This window comes from Acomys minous (genome assembly GCF_964271855.1).
Source record: "Acomys minous genome assembly, chromosome: 18".
In the NCBI taxonomy this organism is placed as follows: Eukaryota; Metazoa; Chordata; class Mammalia; order Rodentia; family Muridae; genus Acomys; species Acomys minous.
Genome location: NC_140501.1, coordinates 56491026 through 56509572, shown reverse-complemented (window position 1 = coordinate 56509572; position 18547 = coordinate 56491026). Strand labels below are relative to the sequence as shown.

Below are 18547 nucleotides of genomic sequence, written 5' to 3'. Positions count from 1 at the left end.
CCCTTTCCTTTCCTGACAAGGACTCTGTAGAAACTTTTTGAAAGGTAAAAAAGCATGGGATCTTAAGCCTTAGTTTTAGTATTAGGATATAAAGAATACTATGCCACACAGATAAAGGACAGAGATGAGGGAGGGGGAGAGAGTGAGAGAGTGGGAGGGAGAGGCAGGAGCACAGAGACAGAAGAGCCTGTTGTTCTGCGCTCCCCTCAGGGCTCATTATGGAACTGTAGTAAAGGCAGAAGATGTGAGCATTGTTCCAGACTGTGGCATGACAACCCTTCCCCAGGTGCTCTCACTTAAACAGACTTCTCTCTACTGCCTACAAGTGTTCCCTTTAATACACAAAGCTCATAACCACAAAGTCAATCTGGATTTTGTACAGTTCTTGCTGAATTCAGCAGTGTGACTACAGGCAATTACTTCAATAATTTCATCTCTAAATTATATCTTCATTTACTTCCAGGAATTTTGAAGAGGTAAGAAATGTTTAATGAACTGTTATATGAAAATACTACAAGTCACATTAAATGCTTCTTTTTCTTTACAGGGTTTGTCTTCAGTATTGGGAGAGTTTCAAATCCCCTTGACTAAAATAGCAGATCTCAAGAATGTTCTACGTATGTGTTCCTTCATAAATATTTACAATTTTTAAGGGTATGTGATTTCCAAATATTATTAATCTAAAAATAATTCAATAAAAAAAATAATTTTGGAAGTTCCCCACTCCCCTCGATTATTCCAAATCTAAAAATTCTAACCTTTTCTACTGGTTCCCTCCAAACCAGTAAAAGGCACAGCAGTGACCTATGGATGTGTGCATGAGTCAGGACACAGGATCCCATCCTTAGTAAGGATGCACTGCCCTGTGAGGATGGAGAATGCAAGTGACAAATATCCTCATCCTGTGCAAATAAGAAGGAAAACCAGTCACCTTATCCTCTCCAGTTAGCTTCTAAACAACAGTCTAAATGTGAGAATTAGAGAGCAAAACCAAGAGATCCCTTCTGAATCAACACATCATGGACTCATGTAACCAATGACATGGGATCAAATTACTACACACCAGACATTTCCAAATGTGATGTACCCTAAGCCAACCACAACCAACTAATGGCCAGACTTGAGTGTCATCCAAATCCTGTGCGAAAGACTGAAGGGTGCTAAGAAAGCAATAATGCCAAGTTATCTACTTTTAAAATTGTTTTTTTTTTAAATGTCTGTCTGTCTTCCAGACATAGCTATTCCTATTATCCAGGCAAGAGTGGAGTATATTGGCATGGCCAACAAAAACTAAGAACAAATAGTAAAAAAGACAATGCAGGCTATGTAACATATAATTACATTAGTTTAACAAATATTAAGTTGTGTATTTTTTAAGACTAAAAAGCAAGGCCTTTAAAATTCCATTGTCTTAGAATGTTTTTAAGTAGTTACTTTAAATGTGATTATTTCCTAAACCACACAAGAGTAAAATAGAGCATTTATTGATGGAATAACAAAAGTGCTTTTCTTAAATATTCTTCAAAATACATTTGTACAACTTACAATAATATATCCAAAATAACTGTATATACAAAACATTACCTAGTTTTTAATGTATGTGCTTTTTTCCCCAAAAATTACAAAGTAACTTCTTAATTTTTTTCTTTTCTTTTTTTTTTTTCTTTTTTCATTTTTTGGCAAAGATCAACCTTAACAGAGCTGACAATTTTAAAGGTTGGTTTAAGAAAATATAACCTGAGGGAAACTGACACGCAAGAGCCAATGACAAGCAGAGGATTTGGAGAGTAGTTTTAGTTTGTTAAATTAAAAAAGAAAGAAAAAAAACTTTAGTGATACTTTTCACATTATAAAAATAAACCAAAATAAAAAGGTCACTGTAGAATGATGGAAAAGATCTGTAGACTGTTTTTAGTATTTCAAATAGCCAACAATGCATGTCAAAGAATGAATACAAGATTACAACAGTCTTGTATTTACTTTGTATTTGGAGAAAATAGTGAAATAACTGGCCATATTCTATTTTCTTTAATTGCTATTAATATGGTTGATTTGATTGGCTCGTCGATGAATTTCATCCAAGAAGTTCTCCAGTTGTTCTATTAGCATTCGTTTTTTAAACCTGTGTGTGGGGGGAAAAAAAGAGCATTCTTAATTACCTCTTAATGGGCAGTATATACTAGCATGTTTCAAAAAGAAAAACTGGCTTTGGGAAAGATTCATTTATTTTAAAGTAGGATGAAAATGAAAAACAATTCATAAAATCTGGTGGGCACTACCTGGACATGAGCTGAACAAAAATAACACCAATAGGCTCATGCTTAAGTGGATGGGGAGAGCTCATGAGGTCTCAACCCTATCAAAAGACTAACAGAAAACTAAAGAATGCTGACAGTGGACAAAGTCTTCCTCCAGGAAGGGAATATTAAATGATAAGCCCTGGAAACAAATACATACAAGTAACAAGATATTTATTACACGGGGGAGGGGGATGAGGGGATGTTAAACAACAGTTGTTAATGATTTGGAAGAAATGGATTCGAAAAGAAAGCGAGGGTGTGGGAATATGAGAGGTTTTGGAGGGAGAAAAGGGAAGAGGAAAATTATGTCATGATATTGTAATCTCAAAAAATATATTTTAAGAAAATCTGTTGGGACTATTAGGATAACTCAGAAGATAATGAGCCTACAGCCAACCCTGATGTCCTGAGTTCTGTCTCTTTAACTCACATGGAAGGAGAGACTGATTTCTGAAAGTTGTGCTCTGACCTCCACATATGTGGCAAACACACAAAATAAAGTTGTACAAATCTGATGAAAAATATTGTTCATACCAAAACAGGATTACAGTTCTTCCTTAAGAGAACTAATCTAGCCTTAAGAACAATGGAAGAGTGGTCATTCTTCCTATGCCAAAAAAAGAAAAATGGAAAATACTAAATGTACAAGGATTCTAAACATTATATTAAAAGTTGAATGCCAAAGCAGTTACTGTTATATCTAGTCCTTTTTGAAAATTGATTATTGAAGAGTCCCTACAAAATGGAAATGGAAAACTGATAGCATTTAAAAATCAGTGTTCTACTATAATTTGAAAACTAGGACAGCAAGTATCATAAAGTATCTATAACACAGGATATATAGCACAAAATATTTATCGGCAATGAACATAGATAGGCAAAACTTATATATAAAATCATTAATATCATTGCTGCTTTTTAGAGTATCCCAAAATACTGGATGTTCTATTCCTACTTCTTTCTTACTTGTAAAATGATGCAAATTGGCATCAAGTTCTACAACAAAGGTGGCAGAAAGGCAAGTGCAAGGACACAACTAGAGCCAAGACACACCAGCACGTGCCTGTAATCCCAACACTTGCAAGTCTAAGGCAGAATGAACCTAAGTTTGGGGCTAGCCTGGGCTATGTCAAAAATCATCAACACTAAAAATTCAAGGCATTCTTTGAACTGAACAAAAGATGAAAACAGTTTTCATTAAATGCAGAATAATTTAAATATTTCAACATATGAAAACACATAGCCTTATCTTCAGCATTCCAAGCAGCCCATGTACAAGCCAACCAAAAAAACCACACAAAACAAAAATTCAGTCTAAGGCAGTGGTTCAATTAAAGGACAGTGACCCTTTAATATTGTTGTTTATGCTGTGGTGGCCCTCAATCATAAAATCATTTTCATTGCTATTTTATAACTGTAATTTGCTACTGTTATGAATTACATAAATATCCGTGTTTTCCAATGCTCTTAGGCAACTCCTGTGAAAGTGTCGTTCTACATGCTCTCATGACCCAGAGGTTGAGAAGCCCCTATCTAAAGCCTTCATAGGTAGCAAGGAAGAGAAAGAGAAACAGTTAGCGGGGTGGCTATGCTTAAACATAGAAGATCATAAGTAAATACTAAAACTTAAGTCTTGAAAGAAAAAATTTTAAATGTCCGCAAGGTTATACAACTATGCTTACCAATTCAGTGTGGTCATTGCTATAGTATATAATCCTGACTCATCCCACACAGGAAAGCACATAATCATGGCTTATTGAACCCACCCCTTCTATCCCATGTTTTGCCATGTGAAAATGGAATGCATTCAAATATTACCTTTCTAGTGTACTTCCAATCACTCAAAATAATCATTAAAATAGAAAGGAGAAAAAATTTAAGACAAAACCACTGAAAAGCAACACAGATGAAAAAACAAGAATTTTAAAAGAATTCGTAATAATTTACTAGGGAAAAGATCCATAATTCTTCAAGGGTTTATATAACTATTTCAGTGAACAACTTAAAAAAAAATCCCACACATTTCAACAAATCAAATGCATACATAAACCAAAGTGCCTAACAAACGCCATTCAAACATCACAGATGCAAACTGAAAACTATTTCATCATTATTTAGTAACAAACAAGTTTCTTTACCTGGATGCTTCCTTAATGACATTTTGTAAAAATATTAGCCTTGTTTGTAAACTGCCTTGCACATGCTTCAGTAAAGTGAAGATTCTTTCATATTCTTAAAACAAACAAAAAAGGAAAACCAATTAACTGGCTTTATTTGTATTCTAACTATGTTTCTCCTGCAGCTTCTTTGTACTGAGATATACTAAAAAATACTCTACATAAAAAGATGTTACCACTCTTTTAAAGCTTTTACAGACCACAGTTAACACATATGAGCATGACTGTTGTAAGTATGTATCACCAAAAATAAAACAACTTTCCAAGTACTGTTTTTCCCCCAAAACTTTCCAAGTAACACAGTAAGTGAGCTTAGGGGATGAATTAAAGAGCCCTCAGTTACCCCTGTAAAGGAAAATGGCCTTTACAGAAACTATCTTTATCATTTAAATTCTAAACTCTAATACAGTAGAAGGTTAAAACCTGAAACAGGTTAAAGGCACTGTTTCAATTTCAGGCTTTCACATACAGCTCCACCCCAGATTACAGAAGTCCCTGAATGCCCTTTCCATTTCATTTCATGTCACAGCAATGAATAACACATTCTTGTACCCAGAGAATTCTCCTGCATTCGTGTAATGGCCTTAAAGACCTTGGTTTGGGGCCTAAGCACATCATTCAGAGTACTATCATAGGCGTATGTGGTGATGAGCAGTAGAGAGCAACTTTACACAGGTTGTGGAGGGGCTTGCTCAGGAGACACTGTTAAGAACTGAACTTTGGTTATACAAGTTGCTCTATATGCTGTCAGCCCAACGCCCAGCCATTTAGTAGTGCTCATTCTATGTGTTTGGGTTGGCTGTTCTACCAAAATGTCAACTCCTAGTTACAATTGTCAAAACTCTGAGTCTCGGCCATGGCAGCTACATGTACTGCATCTCTGGAGTCTACTTTAGATGATAGACTCAAGTGTGGTGTTGTCTACCACACTTAAGTACCAAGATTATTCAGTGTTTTCCAGAAAGAGTTCAGAAACTACTTCAAAAGTAATCTAGAACAACATGTATGCTTTTACTAAACTTGACTTGGTTTTGCTTATTTGAACACACAAAAAAATTAACAAGTTTTGTTTGTTTCTCATTATACATACTTCTTCCTGGCTTTCGGATCTCTTTCATTATTTGTGCTTTTAGTTCAGTGTTAACTTCTTCATGGCTTCTACAGTGCATCAATTTCTTTCCTTTGTTGAGTGAAGATGATGGTATATTCTCTTCAGCACTCTGTTCTTTATTTCTTAACTCATCATGATTTTCTAAAAATCCACCAACAGTGAGGTCATTGTTTCCTAAATGTTCATGACCAAGAGCCTCTGTATGATTGGTTGACGGTTCCAAAAGATTGGCTGGAGATGTTAAAAATTCAGTATCCATAGCATTTGGTGTCATATCTGATGAAAGTTGGTCAGCAACATGATTTTCAACCACATCATCTACTGTTGAATCATTAGTGGCTTCTAAAATGAAACCAAAGAGATGGAGCAAAAAGTGAGATTGGGTATTAAAGTAACACAATTTCCACAAATAACTCCTTTCTTAGACTAAGACACAGCAACAATGTGACATGGTTCTTAGGCTTTGCCAAAGATACAGTGTATCAATATGAAGCATCAGTAACACAGAACCCTGCAATTCTGCCCATAGAAAGAAATTTAAAGCTAATTTCAGCCTTGTTTTCTACTTTATTTTATCAAGTTTATTAAACAAGTTTTCAGTACTTCAGTAAAAAACACACCACTAAAATTGTCATTGCCAACTTTAGCTTAGAGTCCTACCTATCTCACCTCAAGTATACTTCTGCCTTTATAAATCCATTATTCTTCAGAGAGAAAAATTAACACTGTGCAGGGAACACCAAAGAGGGCACATTTCACATCGCACTGTTTTCTAGCTATCCTTTCAATCCCCAGGCATGGAAAGTAATCTGGTACCCACTTCTGCTCATTAGACCAGTAGATGCAAAATTTTACTAGCTTGCCAATAAATATTCCTTAGACATGACCTTAAGCTTGGATTGTTCACCAGCCTCTGAGTACCAGCTGAACTCCATCTGTTCCGTTACACGACCTTTGATCCCAATATGATCCCTGAGATTGTGAACTATAAAAATCTATCTTTTGTTTTGCGCGGTTGATCCCTAACACACTCTTTTAATCCAAGAGCTTTCTGTACACAGGATTTAATAAAGTTAAACCCCAGGTAAAGAGGTAGAGCAAAACACCAGCTGACTGGGATTAAAGAGTAGGAGGGATTTTGAGTTGGGTATTTAAGACAAAGTGTCTTTGGCGCTTCTTTTGCTTGGCTCTTAGCTCTCTAGCTCTGGAGCTCCTCAGCTCCTTGGCCTTTGGCTTTTCTGGCTGTGTGCTGGCAAGTCTCTGGCCTTGGGTTTGTTGGCTTTTTCCACCCAGACATGAGCTGAGTAGGAAGTTCAGCTGGGTGCTTTCTCTGCCTCTCCGAGCTAGCAGGTTTTTCACCACAACATCTGGCTCCTTAGTCTTTATTGTTAAAGTAAGAGGATCTGAGATTTTCAATTAAAACAACAGTTCTTAGATCTCAATGTAAGGCCTAGTGTCTACATGCTTCCTTGAACGCACATTCCCACAAATCCACTACTCTCTTTCCACCACCTCTTCTCTAATTTCTAAACTCTATCCGATAGTTTGCAAACACCTCTTTACTGATTTTTCTCTACAACTGCTTCTCAGCCTTTGGCTAAAATTCATCTAAAAATCAAAATAATTCCTGCTTTAATGAAGAGCAAGTTCTCCTATTTAAAAATAAGACAAAAATAATTGCATTGCTCTCCTTTTCAAACCTGGAATTGAAATTGTTTTCTCATGAGTATAAAGGTGAAACAGTCATTAATTCACCTCTTCTATGTAATTTTAAATTTTCTTTTTTTTTTAAACTCATGCACTGTTGAGCAGTACTATCACTTACCTATTCCCTTCACCATTATCTTCATATTGAGTTTAGTGCACATGGTTCTGGCACCTGTTCACTGTACATTCTTAAGCCTTCCTGACATTCTAGAAGGGTCTTACAACTCAAAGTGGCACTAGCCCCAGCAGAGCTTTCTCAAGTGCTTCCCTTTGTGCCCCAGCCCTGCCTTGCATGATAACCAGCAGTTTAACAAGAACCCCATGCATGCTCCAATTTGATTAAGTTCTGCAGCACCAATGTCTATGCAGAGCATCATTTATCAAAGATCTGACCTCAAAGAGCTTTCCACTCCTACTTCATCTTTCCCATTTAAAACAAACTCAGAGATGGAATTGCATCCTTTTGTAATATTCCAGCTCCTTGTCCTTAATACAGCTGGATTTTTACTCCAGTAACGCCTCTACTTTCTTCTAATAATCAGACTCGTTATATATACTTTCTTCTTTATGAAGCTTAATCCCATGACAGATCACTTTTTTTACCAATGTTCCAATGAGCTAGTTCTAACACCCCAGGTTATTCTATCTGTCAAATAAAACATCAGACTTAATGGCTGGTTCACAGTGCCTGCTAGCTGCAGGCATTAGCTGTAGAAACAGACACCAGATCTACAAGGGTGGTCTCCATTACCACCTAGGTCTGGATCTTGCATTGCTTAGCAAGCCTACCACATGCCTTCTCCCTGTCCCAGATAGTCTGCGTCCTTCATTCTCTTCCAAGCTCTAACTTTTCCAATCACCCCTTCTGTCTCAGCAGTCTACCTACTTTCTATTTAAAGGAGAAATGCAAAGCCCTGGGTGAGGAATTGCTTCTACCCTTGTTCCTAATGAATTTGTACTCACACCAGATTCACACTCAACAGAAATAGCAGTCTTTCATTAGTACACTGGGCCATTCCCTGGCCTTCTTGGTGGAGAGAGTGGTCTCTCTCACCTTTCTTTCTACTGGGTCCACCAAGCCAGCACTTTAACACTCTCACGCAAAACCACCATTTTCATCTCCATGAGCTCTTCTGGACAACTCACTAAACACCCTGCCTCTTACAGCTAAACTCAAAACTAGTTTTTCATGTGCATCTCTATTTTTTTCTTCTTCTCAGTTTGTCTTCATCCACCATTATCATCATCATCATTAAAGCTTTATAATAATAATAATATTATATTATAATTTTATAATATTATATTATAATATATTATTATTATTATTATTATTATTACTACTATTACTATTACTATTATTATTATTATTATTATTAAAGCTTTCTGTCCTTTGGTCCACAAAAAAAAATTTTACTGGTAAGACAGCCAGAGACCAAAAGATGTTTCTAATTTTCATGGTCTGTTTCTCTTTTGAAATTACCAACACACTATTAAAGTAAACTCATATTCACTGCTTTTCGCAAGCTGCCTATCGTTTCTCAAGACACACTGTCAGGTCATAGTCATTTACGTTTTCTAACTAGCCCCTGTGGATTCACAACAGAGAACTACCTAACTAGCATCCATCCTTCAGTTATTGTATTTTGTTTTTGAAAAAGTTTGATCTTCTTTGATTCTGGGCCCAAATTAGGCCTATGCATGCACGGCAACTGGTTTGTTTCCTGCTCCCTTTGACTCTATAAAGTCTTTCTGTAGCTCGCTTTTCATTATGTATTTTAATAAAACTAACACAAGACTTGTTTTTGTCCTATAGAGTTCTCCACGATCGTAATTTTCTGACTATACCCTCTTTTGTTATTTAACCTTCCTTCTGACTCTTGTATTTCCCATGGGATTATTGGATCTAGAGGCTGGGTCACACTGATATTCAATAGAGGGCAGAGGAGAAGGGCCAAGTGTGTTTAAGTCGGAGTCCTGTAGAATTCCATTTAATGGTACATAATATTGGGTCTCTCTCCATTTAAGATGTTATATAAGCCAGTGAGATCACTATGCACAGTTAATAAAAACACTGGTTTATTAAGTTTCCTATATCCTCATACACAGTCCCACATTATATCAAAATATAATCATAAAATGCTAATTAACCAGGTTACCACCACTTTCAAACTTTTCAGTGGTTTCTTACTGACCTTGGAATAAAACGTAGAATCTTTATAATAGGTGCCAAGGCCACCAAGATCTGGAATCTGGCTATCTTTCCATTCTTTTCTTACTAAATATGCCCAATACCAATGCTACAATGGAATTCTTTCAGGTCTCCTTGATATCTTTCTCTTTATCTCTTTCTATGCATACACTCTAGACTTTCTAGCACAGTAAAGCTTTAATTCCCACTTATCCAGAGACAATGTTGTCAGAAAATTAATTCTTCATGTCAAATGTTACCACAGCTCACTCTCTAATATTTGTCCACTTGTAATTGACTGAATAATTACTTTCTTTCCTTCCCTACTGTGAGGACAGAAATCACCGCAGACATGCTACAGTCTGTAGTACAGTATAATATGCATTAACTAATTAGTTGTTGAGTTTCACTGAACTGAAAAGCTATTTTCACTGATAGTGACAATATTCCTTCCAAAACCATTTTTGAAATACTTGAGATTTGCTAACATCATTTTAGAGCATGACAAAGTATGCATTTATAATGTTCATCAAAAAGATACCCAAGCTACTACATACCAATTCACAATAAGTAATACTCACTGGACTCTGCTGAACAATCTCTTTTTGTTTCTATTATAAAAATCTCTTCCCTTAGGAACCCCAAAATAGCAAGTAGTATTTGAAAGCCCCAAAGTGCTACCTTTATGCAGAGGAAGGGGTTTAATAAGACCTGGCTGTGCTTGAGTCATGGGTGCAGGCGGTCCTTTCCCTCCGATGTGACTGTTCATAGCAGGGCTCTGCCGCCGGCCTCTCAGGAGTGGAGAGGCACACCGGCGCCTTTTCGGGATCCCTTGCATGCTTGGCTCTCCAGGCCGTTTGTGTTTATTTTGAGGTCCAGCCACAAATTCATCCGCTTCATCTATCATCATACCCTATTAAACAGATATTAAATGATCTTAGATTTATATATAATTTTAAAAAAATGTAAAGGCCACCCTTATTTTAACTGATGTGTAACTATACATTTAGAGCCTACAATGTGATAGCCTGATCTCTGCATGCTATGTAGAAAGAGTCAATCAAGGGCTAGCAAGGTGCAATAACAGGCAAAGGTGCTTTGGGTGACCTGAGCTCAAAGCCCAGATCCCAAAGAAAAGTGGGAGAGAACCAGAGAACTGACTGCAGGAACATTTGCCCTCTGACATGTGGGCCATGACACCAGTATGCATGCATTCACACACACACACACACACACACACTTTAAAAAGGTAGCCAGGCATGGTGGCACAACCCTTTAATCCCAGTACTCAGGTGAAACTCTATGAGTTCGAGGCCAGGCTGGTCTACAGAAGAGATTACTAAAAAGCTGAAGCTGACATTTAACCATTATCTTCTTCTTCGCCCTTCTCATAGCCTCTGGTATCTATCTAACATTCTACTCTATACAAAAACAAATAAATAAACAAAAAACAAACCTTTTCCCTGAACTTGCCTGCAATCATGTGGGGGTGGGGGTGCATGCTTGTCAGTGTGGATATGAGCATGCCATCCTGCGCGTGTGGAAGTCAGAGAACAACCTCAGGTATCAGTCCTCATTTTTTACCTTGTTTGAAACAAGGTCTTTTATTCACCACTACGCATGCTAGGTTAGCTGGCCCACTAGCATCTAGGTGTCACCTGTTTCTAACTCCCAATTCACCAAAGGAGTGCTGGGATTACAAATGAGTGCTGTCTACCTTTTTATATGAGCTTTGGGGGATTTGAGCTCAGTTCCTCACACTTGCATGGCATGCCCTTAATCCACTGAACCACCTCCCCAGCACCTCTACACAATTTTTAAGCGGTATAAGTAATCTCAATTATTTAATTGATGAATTAAATACTTTAAAACTGATACTTTAATAAGATACTCTACCCAGATATTAACTATAGCTAAACTGACAACAGCTACCACAAACAAATTATATCAAAGAACAAATCTGAAGAATTACCTTTTTATCCAGTTTAAAAGGATTGCCAAAGGTATGCAACCTTCGAGGCTGATCAGGATCAAGTTCTCTCAATGGAGAAGGTACTTGCTTGAGGTATTCCTGGTAATTCCCCATTTGTGCTATAGGTACACTGTGTACTTGATCTTTTCAGAGAGAATATATCAACAACAAAAGTTACCCTCACTAATAATTATACTCTAGTTATCTGATAAATAAATATCATCCCATGTTATTACATACTGAAAGCTAGTATAGGGTACTTATAAATAAAACAGCCCTTAATGCTTCAAAAGTAAAATTTTAAGTTCTAATTTTATCTTCTACACAAAATACAGTGGAATTTGTAGAAAATAATAGAGTGGAACTATCACATGCATATAAACCTGTAGTGATGGGAATGCTTAAGTTACAGCAAGGGTTAACAATCATCTGGTGTGATTTGCAGTAGATACAACAAGGAAGTAACAGAACATGTCATGAAATGGCTGCCTGAGTCAAACTATCAGTCACATAGCACAAGAAAATGGCTCTATGTGTCCATGTGTCTGAAGGTAGAAAACTAAACTGTTAACAAGATCTGAAGTTACCAGTGAGAAGGAAGGTAGAAAATGAGGGATGAATCACCCTTTTAAAAGAATTTTTAGCTGAGTGTCGTGGTGCACACCTTTACTCCCAGCTCTCAGGGAGGCAGAAGCAGGTGATCTCTGTGAGTTCAAAGCCAGCCTGGTCTACTAAGCTAGTTCAGGACAGCCAAGGCTACACAGAGAAACCTTGTCTCAGAAAAACAAAAAACAAACAAAGCAAAAAATTTTTAATTATGGGTATGTATATCTGGGTGAAATAATTCTTCTTTTGTGTCACATGTTTGAATTAACAATGGGAATATATAAGCCTGTAAAATATATATTATTATGCCCTTACAAATTATACAGAAAAGTTATTTTAAAAACAGATATATTTAAAATCATACTCTAACCTTCATCCTGGCCTTTAAGAAATTTGCGGGTGCTCTTTAAAAGATTAGATCTCATTCTTGTTAAATGATCCAGAAGATTCCGTCTTGGTATATCATAAGCATTTCTAAAGGTCTGAGGCTTCAAATCCTACATAAACACATTCAAGGACAAAATATTTCTAAAAAAAAAATCTCTTTTAGCCTGAAGCATAGGATCAGAAATGAAATTTAAAATATGTAAGTTAACTAGGTAGCTTTAAAAGAAAGAAAGAAAACAAGGACCAGCAATGAAATATAAAATATGTAAGTTAATTAGGTAGCTTTGAAAGAAAGAAAACAAAGACACATAATGCAATCTTAAATATACTGTTTTAGGGCCAAATGACAGAAAGTTTATTATAAGCTCAATGAAGTAATTTCAAATTCATCTTTAACTTTTAAGGTTTCTTAATATGTTCTAGGTAAGAGAAGCAAAACACTTTACAAAACCCCTTCTTTCAGCATTGGAAGGTTTTCTAACATCTAAGCAAAGTGTGTGGGTTTACAGCTGGATGACATCATCACAACCTAGCTTAGGGCATTTTCATGGTCCAGATATCAATTATCTTGACAGCAGTCTTTTATCAGATGCTATCTTCCTATTTTGGTTTTCCTTTGTTCTTTTTTTAATGTATATAGTACTGAGGGTAAAACCAGAGACTCTCAGATGTTAGGCAATCACTACCATTCAAATGCATCTCAATTTACACTAGTTCACAAAAGAACAGATATTTAATTTGAAAAAGGTTCAATTTACCAACCTTTTGGGTTTATGCTTTTTGTATTGTTTTACAAAAATCTTCATTAGCTTAAAATATCATGAAGACTTTCTTTCTCTCTCTCTCTCTCTTTTTTTTTCCTTCTGTAAGCTTAAGGCTTATCTTACATTTAGGACTTTGATTACTTCAAATAATATAAGGTAAGAGTCAAGTTACTTATTTTGTCTAGAGATAGCAATTGCTGTAGCACCTGTTAACAGGCTTTTTCCCATTTCGATTATCATGGCAGCTCTGTTAAATGACTGTGTGAAAACCTGCTCTATTCCGTTCTACCTTCCCTCTGTATTTTTACCACACACACTCACTTCAACATAACCCTGTAGCTTTTCAGTAATTTCAGGTCTCCAACTTTACTCCTTTCCCAGAACTGGTTCAGCTATTCCAGATCCTTTATATTTCCATATAAATGTTACAATCGGTTTGGCTAATCTATTGTCTTACAGAAAGCTTGCTGAAATGAAAATAATTTTAATAATGAGTATAAAACATTTTAAGGCCTTCAGTGTAAGTGAATTCTAATATCAGCTCTATAATTTTAAACAATCTTTAAGCCTTTGTTTTTACCATCAATCAACTCATTCATTCACACACCATATACAATTTGTTTTAATTTTAAAACTCAATAGTTCAGTGATAATATAACAAGTATCATTCTGTAGTCATATTTTTAAAAAAGGGCCTCATGAAGCTTGGACAAATTGTTAATATAAACTGTGACTTACACTATAACAGAATACAACACAACTAAAGCAATGTTAAGCTGACTATTACCTTATTCAGTAAAGCAACCTGGAACCCAGTGTACTCCTTCATATTAAGGTCTAGCAGCCTGTGGGGGACATCCTCTGAAATTCCCTGCAGGACTTGTTGAAAACCTTTCCTATGTGCCATTGACAGCCCATGTGACCGGCTTCGGACTTTGATTCCAGTTTCCTGCACTACTTTTTTGCCTACGGATCCAATGACTCTATCAGATTCAATTTTGGCCTAAAGTAAAAAGAAACAAAAACTGCTTCAATACAATCTGCAAGTTTATAAATCAGATACTGGTGATTACGTTCTTCCACAAATTATTTACTGAACTTAAAAATTTTAAACTTCAAGTAACCATAGTTTACACTAAGTAGTAGGTAAACCAAACATGCTTTAAATAACAATACCTTATCAGTTAAAATAATTACAACTCTAAACTTTTGCAGCCGGATAAACATTCCTTCTAGCTAGTTTACTTATTTAATACCTATCACACATAAGCCATGAAGTATGTTTCATAAAAGAAAGCATTCCCAAGTCAGAGCAACAGGAAATAAGATAACAACGTGCTTGAAGACCTTGTGATTAGTGCATATACACATTTACAGATGTGGCAAACACTGATGCACACTTTGGTCACATTTTGATTCCTTTTACATTGCAGAGAGCTGTCTAGAGTACCAGGAAAGTTTTGAAAAGGTGTTCACAATTTGCATGGGAGTAAAGTGCCTGCTGCTTGATATTCACAGTATCTATTAACAGCACTTATAGCCAGAATGAGAAAAATCCCATGATTTTACAGTTCCAAAGAAACTTCCAGTTTTGAAAAAAAATAAAAATAAAAGGTACAGGTTTTAAAACACAAAAGCAAAATAAAATAGTATCACATCCTTCCTTCCCGACCCCCTGCCAAGGAAAACGGCTTTCTAAAATAAATTCTCAAAAACAAAACACAACCAATAATCATATGCAGAAAGTAGTTACGCCATATTAAAAAATGAGAGATTATAAAAATTTAGAGTCAGCAAGAACTTGCTTGTAGTCTATTAGGGACGGTGGTACAGTAGCACCCTTGTAATTCCAGCTATTAAAGAGACTGAGGCAAGAGGGCTGCCAGATCCAAGTCTGATGTGGATTAACTTGCCTCGAATGAAAGTAAAAAAGGGTTGACTGGTCGTAAAGTGTTTACCTACCACCATGCGGGAAACCCTGGCTTTGACCCCAGTACCATAGCGATAAAGAAGAGTCATCAAGAACGAGCTAGCTTCTGGTTGCTAGCCATGCTAGCTAGCAGTCCGATTCTTAATGCTCACTTCCACTTTCTCACATTACCTGCTGACTCAGTTTTTTGAGGTATGAAATGACACTATAACTGAGTCCATACTCCATGCTGTCTGCTATCAGATTAGGTGCACCCATCATTCTAACAGCTTTCTTCAGAGGCTATAAAAGAAAAAACAGCATTCAATATCAAGTTTGTTAAAAATGTTCTATGGAGTAACATTTTAAAACTTTTCACCCCAAATTGCCTTCTTTGCCTTAAGAACACAATGCATCATTATTTGTATTTTAGTAAAATGTTTCAACAGTGACACAAAAAGCAGTAAGAGAGTTAACATGAATTAGAAGCATTAATAATCCATTCCAGGGAAGAAAGAATGAGCCCTGAAGAGCTCAATACCATGGGGAGATATTCATGTAGAGGACGGGAGCAGACACTGTGGGGGCCAGTCTGACTGCTACCTGGGAGGGGCGGGGGCCTAAAGCAGCTGGACCCAGCTCAGCACACCAGCTGAGCTAGTGGTACAACTTCCCAGTTAGCTCTCACTTTTAGAAGGAGGATGGGATCTTTAACAAGTTGTTATGGAATTACATGAGTTAATACACAGAAAGCACTTATAAAACCATCTGGCATACAGTAAGCATTCAAAGAGTGTTGATCCTCACTATTATTACCATTAACTGAACTGAAAAAAAGCAAACAAGCTCTGAGTGTGGAGGTGACGGGCACACAGGAGAATAAGCATAGTAAAAAAATGTAAACCATATATCTAGCAGTAGAAATCTTTAGTAATAGAGACTAACTCAGAATCACTTTATAGATCATCAACAAACATGCCTACTAATATATGTGCAGAAGCTCTGCTATCTCCTGGAATCAAATCCCAATGCTCATACTTAATACCCATGAAGCTCTGGATCAGTCTTGAAGGTTGATAAAGACACCTTATTCAAAAAAATCTACAAGTTTCTTTGTTCATTCTCTCTAACATGACAAATACCCGGTGTCAGACTTAAAATTTACAACCATAAAAACAAGGCTATTAACCTCCTAATGATACTAGGGACCACTTAGAAAGATTAAATCTAGATAGAGGTATAAAATTCTTGCATCCAAATTAGAAGCTAGAATTAAGAATGATTCTTACTTTCAGTTTCTGACTTCCACGTTTGAGGCAGAAACAAGTCATTTCTACCTCACAGAGTGACTGCAAGGATTAAATACCATTAGTACACACATCACACTTAGGACAGTTCCTGGCCCTGGCTATACAGTAGTCACCTATTTTCACAGCCACTATTATTCTACAAACTACTAAATTCTTCATCACTACATTCATTCTACATCATCTGTACATTCAATTTCCATGTCATTTCCGGCGCTGAGTAAAAGGTTATAATAACGACAATAAGCTTTAAGTGTCAAGTTTATTTTAACAATATGATTCTTACCCCAAGATAGTAGGGAGGCATTGTCTTCAAATAACTTTCAAATGACTGTCTCCATTTCAATGTTGGTTTTGCTTTGTGCACTTTGAACAAGTCATCTAGGAACAGTCAACAGCAGAGGAGCATCACTCATTGCTCTCATCTCTAGCTAAAGTTTCCCTCTCAAGTCTATTCTGTTGCTGATGAGGGAGTTACACCAGAAAAATCTTAACAAAATTAAGAACAATAAACCTGCTCTAGAAGTTTTTGTTTGTAATTCAATTTTAAAGGTGAAAGGGTGTTAATTATGGTCTAAAAAAATACACATCCATTAGGTACCATCAGAAAATACACAAGAAATAAATCTTATGCCCTGCTAGAAAATTGAAGTACGTACAATATTTCCTATAAAAATATATCTACTAATATCTTCACTACAACTTTTAAATCTGATGGTTTGTAGAATGAATGTTTCTCAGCACTTTTCAAAAATGACAGCCAGCTTAAACCTGAAAGCAAACCCTAGGTTTTCTCATAGTGTATAAGTATTTTTCAGGATTAGGGACACAGCTCACTTGGTCAAGTGCTTGCCATGTGAGCAGGGGAACCAGAATTTTAAAAGTTGAGTGTGGTGCACATGCTTGTAATCTCAATGCAGATGCGATGAACAGACTGCTGGGGCTCATGGCCAGCTAGCAGCAAGCCCCACGTCCCAGTGAGAGAGCCTGACTTAAAAACAATATAGCTAAGCAGGCAAATGTGCTTGCTGCCAAGCCTGATAACCTGAACCTAGCTTCAATCTTGGGAACCCACATGGTAGAAAGCAAGTTAGTTGTCTTCTGCCCCTAAACATGCCCCGTGGCACATATGCACACATGATTACATGAACATATGTGCTCACAAAAATTTAAATGACCCAACAACCACTGAGTGAATAGCTCCTTAGAGAAATATCCCAAGAATGACCTATTGGTTCCACATGCACATACTAACACAAAACTGTTTTCAAAATGAAGTTAGATAAACTTGTAGAACACGTATTTATATTTTTATGAATATACCATGCTTTATGCACCAAACAGAAAGCCTACCCCAGAAAGTATAAGAAATAGGTAGTTAGAATATTTAATTTTAAAGCTTTAAATACAGCAGTACCTGTTAGTAAAATGAAAAGATTTTTACATCAGCTTTCAATCTATCGTAAACACAAGCAGGCTATGATTAAAATGTAAGTAGGTTCAGCATTCTCATTACTTTTTAGATAGGAAGATAGGGCGATTCCTTAGCTTTCCGTAAGAGCACATGGCAAGAATGACTTACCTAAGAGAGGAAGGAGGACTGGGTAATTGTAAGGCATCACAAATAAGTTGACACAGTTCAGTGCTGTACTAGCTTTCAAGTAACCAAAGGGATGACCAAGTTCATTATACTTTGCGCTATTGCTTACATATACCTGTTTAAAAAGAAAGGTTACAATTCATATTCTATAAACCTGCAGTGAATGTTATACACACCACAGGTTCAGCTTAGCTTATATGTGCATGTATATACATGCTCATGCAAGAATGTTTGGAAGGCAGAAGTTAACAGTGGGTGTCTTCCTCAGTCGTTCTCCATTTTATTTTTTGAGACACAGTCTCTTACTGAACGTGGAATTCACCATTTCAGCAAGACTATGCACCCAATGAGTCCCAGGGGTCTTCCTGTCTCCTGTCTCCCCCCCAACACGGGCCGGGCTTTTGCACCTGGCTCTTTACACAGGTGCTAGGATATAAAATTTGGATTACCAGATTTTTGTGCTCTTACAGCAAACATTACTGACTGACCCATCTCTCTACTCCTGGCTTAGTTCGCTAA

At 36.6% G+C, this 18547-nt stretch overlaps 2 protein-coding genes across 6 annotated transcripts in view; one reads left to right on the top strand and one right to left on the bottom strand.

The window, feature by feature from the left end:
• SERPINE3 (serpin family E member 3) overlaps window positions 1-1843 on the top strand; it is a 37051-nt gene extending 35208 nt beyond the window's left edge. Inside the window, exon 11 of the mRNA XM_084766951.1 lies at window positions 548-1843. Within this exon, the coding sequence (XP_084623077.1) occupies window positions 548-591 (44 nt within the window). The 3' untranslated portion in view covers window positions 592-1843. The remainder of the gene's footprint in view (window positions 1-547) is intronic.
• A 127-nt stretch (window positions 1844-1970) lies between these two features.
• The window catches only part of INTS6 (integrator complex subunit 6), a 71529-nt gene continuing 54952 nt past the window's right edge, over window positions 1971-18547 (bottom strand). For 4 of the 5 annotated variants that reach the window (XM_084766948.1, XM_084766946.1, XM_084766949.1 and 1 more), the window contains 10 exons: window positions 18011-18143; window positions 16715-16809; window positions 15314-15424; window positions 14000-14215; window positions 12432-12558; window positions 11456-11598; window positions 10165-10396; window positions 5568-5930; window positions 4439-4532; window positions 1971-2122 (listed from right to left, as the gene is read on the bottom strand). In XM_084766948.1, coding sequence (XP_084623074.1) covers window positions 2029-2122; window positions 4439-4532; window positions 5568-5930; window positions 10165-10396; window positions 11456-11598; window positions 12432-12558; window positions 14000-14215; window positions 15314-15424; window positions 16715-16809; window positions 18011-18143 — 1608 coding nt within the window. In that variant the 3' untranslated portion in view covers window positions 1971-2028. The remainder of the gene's footprint in view (window positions 2123-4438; window positions 4533-5567; window positions 5931-10164; window positions 10397-11455; window positions 11599-12431; window positions 12559-13999; window positions 14216-15313; window positions 15425-16714; window positions 16810-18010; window positions 18144-18547) is intronic. The other variant, XM_084766947.1, reaches the window with a different exon arrangement.